This window comes from Desmodus rotundus, chromosome 13 (genome assembly GCF_022682495.2).
Source record: "Desmodus rotundus isolate HL8 chromosome 13, HLdesRot8A.1, whole genome shotgun sequence".
NCBI lineage: Eukaryota > Metazoa > Chordata > Mammalia > Chiroptera > Phyllostomidae > Desmodus > Desmodus rotundus.
The window spans coordinates 48,110,417-48,121,074 of NC_071399.1; the positions used below are offsets into that span (position 1 = coordinate 48,110,417).

Consider the following 10,658-nt stretch of genomic DNA (forward strand, 5'->3'; position numbering starts at 1 on the left):
ACCAAGTAAATAAAAAATAAACATTCATCCAGACCAGTAGGAGAGGTGGAGACAGGTAGCCAGGACAGAGAGGACTCGAGTTGCCATGGCGGGACCCAGACTGACGGAGTGTGGGACGATGAACGGGGCAGGCAGTCTGACCACTAGCAGACACTGCGACCCCACATTCCCACAGATAAACCGAGAGGGCCAGACTCAGAGTGGCGGACAACAGGGCAGGCAGAGCGCGGGTACACTGTGGCCCCACACTCGTGCACAGATAAACCGGGATGAACAGAGGGGAGGGGAGCGAAGCACTCCGAGTAACCCAGCGCTCCAGCGTGGGGAAATAAAGCCTCAAACCTCTGAGAGAAAATGCCCATGGGGGTTGGGGCAGCAGCAGGAGAGACTCCCAGCCTCACAGGAGAGGTCCTGGAGAGACTCACAGGGGCCTCGAGTGTGCACAAGCCCACCCACTCGGGAACCAGCACCAGAGGGGCCCAATTAGATTGTGGGAAGCAGAGGGAGTGGCTGAAACCTGGTGGAGAGTGGAGCTGGCGCCATTGCTCCCTCTCGGCCCCTCCCCCACATACAGCATCACAGCGCAGCGTCACAGCGAAGCAACCAGCGTTACCCCACCCCATGAACACCTAAGGCTCCGCCCCTTAAAGTAACAGACGCGCCAAGACAAAAAAAAGGCCCAAATGACAGAACACTTCAAAGCTCCAGAAAAAATACAACTAGGCGAGGAAGAGATAGCCAACTTATCGGATGCACAGTTCAAAACACTGGTTATTAAGACGCTCACAGAATTGGTTGAATTTGTTCGAAAAGTAGATGAAAAAATGAAGGCTATGCTAAGAGAAACAGAGGAAAATGTACAGGGAACCAATAGTGATGCGAAGGAAACTGGGACTCAAATCAATGGTGTGGACCAGAAGGAAGAAAGAAACATCCAACCAGAAAAGAATGAAGAAACAAGAATTCAGAAAAATGAGGAGAGGCTTAGGAACCTCCAGGACATCTTGAAATGTTCCAACATCCGAATTATAGGGGTGCCAGAAGGAGAAGAGGAAGAACAAAAAATTGAAAACTTATTTGAACAAATAATGAAGGAGAACTTCCCTAATCTGGCAAAGGAAATAGACTTCCAGGAAGTCCAGGAAGCTCAGAGAGTCCCAAAGAAGCTGGACCCAAGGAGGAACACACCAAGGCACATCATCATTACATTACCCAAGATTAAAAATAAGGAGAGAACCTTAGAAGCAGCAAGAGAAAAGGACACAGTTACATACAAAGGACTTCCCATAAGACTGTCAGCTGATTTCTCCAAAGAGACCTTACAGGCAAGAAGGGGCTGGCAAGAAGTATTCCAAGTCATGAAAGGCAAGGGCCTAGATCCAAGATTACTCTATCCAGCAAAGCTATCATTTAGAATGGAAGGGAAGATAAAGGGCTTCTCAGATAAGGTCAAGTTAAAGGAGTTCATCATCACCAAGCCCTTATTATATGAAATGTTAAAGGGACTTACCTAAGAAAAAGAAGATAAAAAATATGAACAGTAAAAATGACAGCAAACTCACAGTTATTAACAACCACACCTAAAACAAAAACAAAAGCAAACTAAGCAAACAACTAGAACAGAAACAGAACCACAGAAATGGAGATCACATGGAGGGTTATCAATAGGGGATTGGGAAGGGGAGAGGGGGGGAAAGGTACAAAGAATAAGTAGCATAAATGATAGGTGGAAAATAGGGGGAGGGTAAGAATAGTGTAGGAAATGTAGACGCCAAAGAACTTATAAGTATAACCCATGGACATGAACTATAGGGGGGGAATGTGGGAGGGAGGGGATGGGCAGGATGGAGTTGAGTGAAGGGGCGGAAAAGGGACAACTGTAACAGCATCAATAAATATATATAAAAAATAAAAATAAATGCTAAAATTCCTTTATAACACAAAAAAACAAGTATCTAAATATAAATAAATAAATAATTGAATAAAAAATTAAAGTGATTTTTTTCCTGAAAGCTCAGGCCAAAAACGTAGGTGTGTATTTACACAGCAAAATACAGTATTATTGCCACAGTTCAATACAAAAGAAGTTTTTTATGGCCTAACTAGAAACCTAACTACTATATTGCACTACTTGCAAAGAGATTTAGAACACAGCCCACTTATAAATAGGAGACTACCTATAATCACTAATACTTTCTATACTCAGCCACCCTTTCTCAACTCTACGAAAAATAAAAGCCTAGTTTTTTTGGAATAGACGAAGTGAAGAAGCTATGACTCCCTTACTGCATATGCACAAAAACAGCTTTGTATATGAAGTATCCAAATCAATGGTTATATATTAGATGCTTTAGGATGATAATGCCAAAGTCTTCATCCAAGATACTTTAGTATTCCTTTTTTAGTAAGGAGTTCTAGAACATGTTCAGATCTTTGGAATTGTGGGATTCATTTTCTCCTTTTAATTACTAGATCCTATGGACCGAATGCTTATGTCCTTCCCAAATTCATATGCTAAATCCTTGTGCCCATCATGATGGTATTAGGAGATGGGGCCTTTAAGAGGTGATTAGGTCATAAAGGCAGAACCCTCATGAATGGGATAAGTGCTCTTATAAATGAAGCTAAATAAAGCTCCCACCCTTTCTGACATGCGAGGCCAATGACAAGGCACTATGAGTCAGAAAGTGGGCCCTTGCCAAACACAGAGGCTGCCAGCACCATTATCTTGAAATTCTCAGCCTCCAGAACTGTGAGAAATAAATTTTTGTTGTTAATGGTATTTTGTTATGGTAGCCAGAATAGACTAAGACACAAGAGATTTTTTAAATGGTTTTAAATAATTATTTTTATGGGATGTATATAAACATAGTGTGCTGTATTGATCTAACCAGTAAAGAGAGACAGACGTAGCCCTGACTGGTGTGGCTCAGTGAGTTGGGCATTATCCTGCAAAGTGAAAGGTCACTAGTTCAATTCCCGGCACCACCCCCCCAACAATGTACCTGGGCTGCAGGCCAGGACCCAGGTTGGGGGCCTCTGAGAGACAAACCATTGATGTTTCTTGCACATATCTATGTTTCTCTCCTTCTCTTTTTCCCTCCCTTCCCCTCTCTCTAAAAATAAATAAAGTTGGGATTTTTTTTAATTGTTATTCAATTACAACTCTCTGCATTTTCTCCCCATCCCTCCACCCCACCCCAGGCAATCCCACCTCCCTCCCCCACCTCTACCCTCCCCCTTGATTTTGTCCTTGTGTCCTTTATATTAGCTCCTGTAAACCCCTCTCCCCACTATTCCCTCCCCACTCCCCTCTGGCTATTGTTACATTGTTCTTAATTTCAATGTCTCTGGTTATATTTTGTTTGCTTTTTTCTTTTGTTGATTTTTTTTTAAACACACAGATGTACTCTAATACAATGCTGATAAGAAATTAAATTCATTAAAAGTGACTGTCTGGAGTGCAATTTAGCAATAATTACCAAGAGTTTTATAAATGTTCCTCCTTTTGATTCAGTAATTCAACCTGTAAGAATCTGCTCTAATAATCAGAGTCATTCATCCTTTATTAAACAAATTATCAAGCACTTATTTGGTGCCAGGCATTATTCTTATGAATGAGAAAGGACATTTATCTCATTATTTTATAGAGCAAAAAAGCTGGGGAAAAGTGTCTAATAGTAAGTTAAAAAATTAAAAGGCATCTAACAAATAAAATATTATACTAGCACTGGAAACTATATTATCAAATATTAAAAATATTTAATAACAAGAAAATGCTCATGATATGTTAAGAAAAAATATTTAAATCAAGACACAAAAGTACATATAACTATATATATAAAACTCTATGTATGACCCCAAATCTGTGTTTTAGATCTTACTAGCCAGAGACCTTGGTCAAGTTAGTTAGCCTCACTCTACTTCAGTTTCTTCAACTGTAAAATGAAGATTTTATATTTCACATCCCAATGGACTGGTAAATGAGTAATTTGCAAAGTGTTTATAATATTTCCCCAGTATATATATACAGCACTAGTAATTATTTTCAAGTGTTGTTATTATTATTACAAATACACATATGTGCAAAGAAAAACTGGAAGAAACATCAAAACATTATAAAAGGTCCTGAATTCTAACAAAACTAATTCTAAGACCTACAGGAAATTTGAACACTCACTGCATATTATGATATTAAAAATTATTTTATAAGGCTTGACTTTGCTTTTCTAAGTCTTTATATCATAGTGAAGTATTTATAAATAAAATATATCTACTGTTGGTGTTAAAATTCTTTGGAGGGTACTTATGTGGTGATTTGTTTAATGTTATCAGAGGTAAATTACCTCTGGGAAATAGAATTATTACTAGCTTTTCTTCTCTGTTTTTCTATTTTCCAAATTTTCTACAGTGATCCAAAAATTATTTGTTCCTTTTTGAATATATACTTATTTTATTTTATTGATTATGCTATTACAATTGTCCCAATTTTTCCCCCTTTGCACCCCTCCACCCAGCACTCCCCACTCCCTCAGGCACTACCCTCACTTAGTTTATGTCCATGGGTCATGTGTATAAGTTCTTTAGCTACTCCATTTCCTATACTGTACTTTACATCCCCATGGCTATTCTGTACAAATAGGTAGTGCAACTACCTACTTGTACTTCTTAATCCCCTTACGTCTTCACCCATTGCCCCATATCCCCAACCCATCTGGCAACCACAGATTCTCTCTGTATCCATGATTCTCTCTGTTCTTCTTGTTTCCTTAGTTTGTTTTTTAGATCCAATTGTTGACAGATATGTGTTTATTGCCATCTTATTGTTCATAGTTTTGACCCTCTTCTTTTTCTTAAAAAGGTTCCTTTAACATCACATATAATAATGGTTTGGTGATGAAGAACTCCTTTACTTTTTTCTTGTCTGGGAAGCTCTTTATCTGCTGTTCGATTCTGAATGATAGCTTTCCTGGGTAGAGCAATCTTAGTTGTAGGTCCCCTGCTTTTCATGACTTTGAGTATTTCTTGCCAATCTCTTCTAACAAAGTTTATTTTGAGAAATCAGCTGGCAGTCTTATGGGAATCGTAACTAACTGTTTTCTCTTGATGGTTTTAAGATTCTCTCTTTATCTTTAACCCTTGGCATTTTAACTATGATGTATCTTAGAGTGGGCCTTTGTCCACCCATCTTGTTTGGGACTCTCTGTGCTTTCTGGACCTGTATGTCTATTACCTTCACCAAATTAAGGAAGTTTTCTTTCATTATTTTTTCAAATAGATTTCCAATTTCTTGCTCTTTCTCTTATGATGTGAATGTTGGAATGCTTGAAGTTGTCCCAAAGCTGCTTACAGTGTCCTCATTTTTTTTTAAATTTTTTTCTTCTTGTTGTTCTAATTGGTTGTTTTTTGCTTCTTTATGTTCCACATCAATTTGATTCCCAGCTTCATCCACTCTACTGTTGTTTCCCTGTAAATTTCTTTATTTCAGTTAGTGTAACCTTTGTTTCCGACTAGATTATTTTTGTGATGTGGAAGTCCTCACTAAGTTCCTTGAGCATTCTTATAACCAGTGTTTTGAACTCTGCAACTGATATAGTACTTATCTCCATTTTGTTTACTTCTTTTTCTAGACTTTTGATCTGTTCTTTCATTTGGGCCATGTTTCTTTGTCTCCTCATTTTGGCAGCCTCCCTGTGTTTGTTTCTATGCATTTTCTACGTATTATGTAGAGCTGCTATGACTCCCTGTCTTGGTACTCTGGCCTCATATAGTGGGTGTCCTGTGTTCCCCAGTGACACAGCCTCCCGTATCAGCCAAGCTGCCTACTCAAAGTGCGCCCTTCGCATGGGCTGAGTACACCCTCCTCTTGTAGCTGAGCCTTGTTTGCTCTTGGCAGGTCAGTGGGAGGGATTTACCCAGACCAGCCAGCTTCAACAACTGGCTGTGACCACTGACCATTAACCTCTGCCTTCTGTGGAGGATCAGCTGAGTGGGGGCAGGGTAGTGATGCTCTGACATGGTCTGTATCTGTCCACTGGGTATGCAGGCTCTGGGTTTGCCCAGGTGGTACAGGCCAAGCTCAGCCCCCACCTGTGTTATGCCCAGGGCCATGCTGCATGAGTTATAAAGCAATCTGAGATGGCTGCTACTTGTGCTGGGTTTGGAGATTCCTGGGAGAAGCCAAGCTGTGATTCTAGGCTGGTTGCTGCTAGTGCCAGGTCTGGGGCCACAGAGCAAGAGGTTCAGGAGTTGGGGATTACTGAGGCTGGCTATTGCTTGTTTGAGAGGATTTAGGAAGTTGTGAAGCATGAGCCAACACCATCATTCATATAGAAAAGGAGCTTGGGTGGGCCTGTAAGTTGGGTGGTGCAGAGTCTCTGGGGATCTTCAAGGTGGGTGTTAGCCAGGTGATGTAGTCTCAAATATGGCACCAGCCTGCTGGCTCCCTGGTTCTGCAGAGGGAAAGCTCAGAAAAGGGACAATGGCCTCTACTAGCCCAGATGCCAGACACTTCAGCCTCTCCCAGTATGCCACTGGTGCCTTTCAAGCTGCCATTCTATGCTGGATCTCAGAGGGAATGAGTCTGAGTAAGTACATGTGTGGGTTCTTTAAGGGGAACTGTTTGGGAATCTAGAAGTTTCTTCAACCAACTCAATTCTCACTGGTTTTTGCAGCCAGAAGTCATGGGTACTTATCATCCTGGCACTGGAACTCTGGGATGAGGTGCCTGGTATGGGGCTGGTACTCCTCACTCCCGAGACATCCCTCCCAAATTTTTATCCACTACACGTGTATGGGGAACAAGCCTGTTCCATGTCTCCACCCCTCCTACCAGTCTGGATGGATGTGGTTTCTTTAATTCTATAGCTGTCAGCCTTCCATTCAACTTGATTTCTGATGGTTATGAGTGATGGTTGTTCTATATTTTAGTTATAATTTATGATGTGGCTGTGCAAGGAGGTGAGCCATGTTTACTTATGTCACCATCTTGATTGGAAGTCAAAGAAATTATTTTTAAAGTAAACAAATGTATTCAAATATTTTAGGAAAATCCTTACCAATACTCCATCTGCAGACAAAACTCTCTCCCAAGTTAACCAAGCTCTTTCTCTCACATGATCTGGTACCTTTAATTTCTGACATAATGCAGTAAAATCAGGTTCTTCAGTTTCTTCAAACTCAAGCCTATTAAATAAAAATATACATTTAATAGGCACAAAATTACAAATAAAACTAATTAAGTAAGCATTTGTTTCAATGTTTAGCAAATAATGTTAGTATTCTGAAAGATAGCATCACTAAATACTTTAGGATCTCATTTACCTTTGAAAACATTTATCCTTTAAGCTATCTTTTTCATAGACTTTCCAAAATAAGGATATCACACAATGAAAAATGTTTGCTGGCCTGGTGAATCACATACACTTCGGAGCAGCAAAATAGCTTTGTGAGGAAAGTCAGTAAAATAGCTAAAGCTGTTTGGGAAAATTGGGATAACAATAACAGCAAGAAGAGGAAAGCCCATTATTACTGAATCAATTCATTATCAGTGACTTAGCTAAAATAGAGTCTACACTTATCAATGTTTCATATACATAATCTACCTACTACCATTTCTTACATGATGATTAAATTGACATAAATTATTTTTGGCTAAATACTTTTCATTCATTTAATGTCTATTTGACATATATTATTATTATGAGTACCTAGTAATTTTTGTATATCAGCAGTATGTATAATATTGTGAAAATAATGTATGTATAATAATATGAAAAGTAGCAAATAATTTCTGAGTATTTATTATGACTCCATATGAAGTAGCTTAGATGCAAATGGGGTTTCACTGAATCCCCATATTGGTCCTATTAGGTAAGTACTCTCATTATCCCTGTTTTACAAACAAGTATCAAGTCAGAGAAGTTAAAGCACTCATGTGGGATGACAGCTACTAAGTAGGAACCTAGATAAAAACCCAACAGTCTAACTTCATAATTCATTCCCTTGACCACTATTCCAGACTGCCAACCCTCTTTTAAAACATAATTAACTTTTGGTTATCTCAACAATGAAGGTAGTATGCTGTTACTAGTAAGGACTTTCCTTTCAATTACATCATTTAGGCCAGAGATAATGCAACAGAAGTAAGACTCAACTCTCAAGGTAGAAATGAACTCTGTCACTGGAAGTGCAGTTGGAATGGAACCTGACTCCATCCCTAAGAAAGTTCCTTGGCCTCAAACTGCCAGTCAGTGGTTCCATTCTTGCTAAGTAGTTAAGCTATAGAGTTCGATTGCCCATATTAAGGAACCCTTTTGTGGATATAAATAATCAAGAGCAAACTGTATCTTCTATGGGTTTGCCTTATAGAATAATTTAATAATTCCATCATTTAAGGTATATTTGAAAAAGTATTGGAAATAATTAAAGAAACAAAGCACCAGGTGATGGCCAGAACTTCATAATTTCTGCTTGCCATACAATAATCAAGAATGCTTCCAAAGCTCTGTGAATAACATGGAACACTTCACAAAAGAGACTTTACTGCTCTTTCCAAAGGGAAATTTTCAAGTATTAGATGCTTCTGAGTTTAATCAGAAATAAAGTAATGTCACCCTGACCAGTGTGACTAAGTTGGTTGGGCATTGTTCTGCAAAGCAAAAGGTCATGGTTCCCCATCACGGAACATATCTAGGTTGCAAGTTCAGTCCCAGTACAAGAGGCAACCAATTTAGCTCCCTCTCTTTCTCATTCCCTTCCCCTCTTTTTAAAAATAAGTAATATCTTTTTAAAAAAAGAAATTAAAGTAATCTCTTCTCCTAGAACACCCCAGACTTTTTTTAACTGGTGAGTATGACTTTTAATTGACCCATAAGACAGTCTATTTAAATATATTGTAATAGTCTTTCAGAATTCAGTTCCAAAAGCCCATTCCAGTCTTTAACAAGTTTGAACTGAATTCTGTTAGTGTCTGTGGAGGTGAAAGAAACAGACCTTACCAATGGACTAGAAAGAGGGACGGAGTGGTGAGGGACAGAAAGGAGTCTCATTCCCCTGAAACGGATGTGTAGTCTCAAAGTAGGAGCAGTGCTGACAAGAATAATGACAATTATACTCCTTCAAACTTAGCTTCTTAACATTGAAGCTAAGGGTCTTCTTAGTATCACAATCAAGAAAAACAAGATGTTACAATATAAATAAATATCTTCCATGTTCTACTGCATTATCATGATATTTATGACAACATTACTTTCTTAAATTTAAATTCCATTTAGGGGGAAAAAATGATCATGGGAGAACAAGAACACCACTAATTTTGTACTCAAGAAAGAGGGGGTGGGAGTCGGGTGGGGGAACACCAGGACCCTTGCTGGCTCAAAGCCAAAAGGCAAAATGTAAGAAATAAGACACGCTGAAGCAAACTAACATGCAAGAAGTTTTATGCAATAAGAAAGAAAAAGTTTTAAGCACTTGGGCTGAACTTTTGCCCATACACCAGTTCCTCTAAAGAGTTATATTCCACTAGCCACTACGATGGGTCTGTATCCCCAAGAACTCAAAGCACTGCTGTAAGAGAACCCTACAAAGCACCTCAGTCAAGTACCCTGGGAGCAACTGACACCCAGGACCCTGAATATACGTCCAATGGCGTCTCTGCAGCAGCTTCCAAGGCTTTTCTGGTTGGCCTCTCCCAAAACGAAGCTTCAGTTGCAGTTGCTCGCCCAGAGGAAAACATTTCCAACTGTTGCAATCCAGGAGACCAAAACAGAAAGCCACACTACCTACCAGGGTACTAAAATCTCAACAGGAGAAAACTCTCCACTACACACTAGTCTTTTGCGGGGGTTGGGGCGGGGGGGGGGGGGGGGGGGGGGCGGTGTTTTGTTTTGTTTCATTTGATGGACCTTGAAATTACCCGCCGCCTGCGAGCCTCTAGTGAGGCGGAGAAAAGGCACCTGTCACTTCGCTCACGGATCCGAGCCCCACCCGCTGGACACCTGTCAAGCTGGAGCCAGACCCCCGCCGGCCACCCTCTCGTCGCTCACGAAACCAGACTCCTGTCACCCTCCTTCAGGGTTCTGCGGAGGTGGAGGACAGGGTGGAACCCTCCTCCCACCCGGACCCGCACCCCTGCGAAGACGCGCCCCCGCCAGACGCCGCGGAGCCCAGCCTGACGCATCCTCCGGGCGCCCTTCCCGCGCACCGACCACCACAGCGGCTTTGCTTGCTCACCTAGCCAGCGGTAGGTCCTCAGACCCACTGTCCTGTTCGGGGTCGTCCTCTGGAGGGGGAGGTGGAGGCGGCGGCAGCGGAGGCGCCACTGGCGCCGCGGGGGATGCGGCAGCAGCAGTGGCTGCTTTCCGGAGGATTTTGGGCGGCATGACGCCCCACCAGAGCAGGAGCCAGCAAGCAGTGAGGAGAGCTTGGACGGGAGGACGCGCGCACGTCGGGGCACGCCCCGTCCTCTCCCGACTCCCGTTACAAAAATAATATGAAAGTCCCCTGAGAAAAACCGACAAGCCCTCCCCCGCCCGGCAACAAGCGCCGCGTCCAACCGCGGGAAAACGTCACTTCCGCCTGCGGCGTCACGTCCGCGAGGCTCCCAGGCCCGCCGTGCCGACTGGAGGGAACCGGGCGCCCGGTGGTGCGCAGGGCAG

General features: G+C 41.6%; 1 protein-coding gene across 3 annotated transcripts in view; it reads right to left on the reverse strand.

Annotated features, from left to right (window-relative positions):
* The window catches only part of RB1 (RB transcriptional corepressor 1), a 312,963-nt gene extending 302,305 nt beyond the window's left edge, over window positions 1-10,658 (reverse strand). For 2 of the 3 annotated variants that reach the window (XM_053916788.2, XM_024569646.3), the window contains exons 1-2: window positions 10,234-10,657; window positions 7,059-7,185 (exon numbers count right to left, since the gene is read on the reverse strand). In XM_053916788.2, the coding sequence (XP_053772763.1) occupies window positions 7,059-7,185; window positions 10,234-10,382 (276 nt within the window). In that variant the 5' untranslated portion in view covers window positions 10,383-10,657. Of the gene's footprint in view, window positions 1-7,058; window positions 7,186-10,233 lie in introns of all 3 variants that reach the window. The other variant, XM_053916790.2, reaches the window with a different exon arrangement.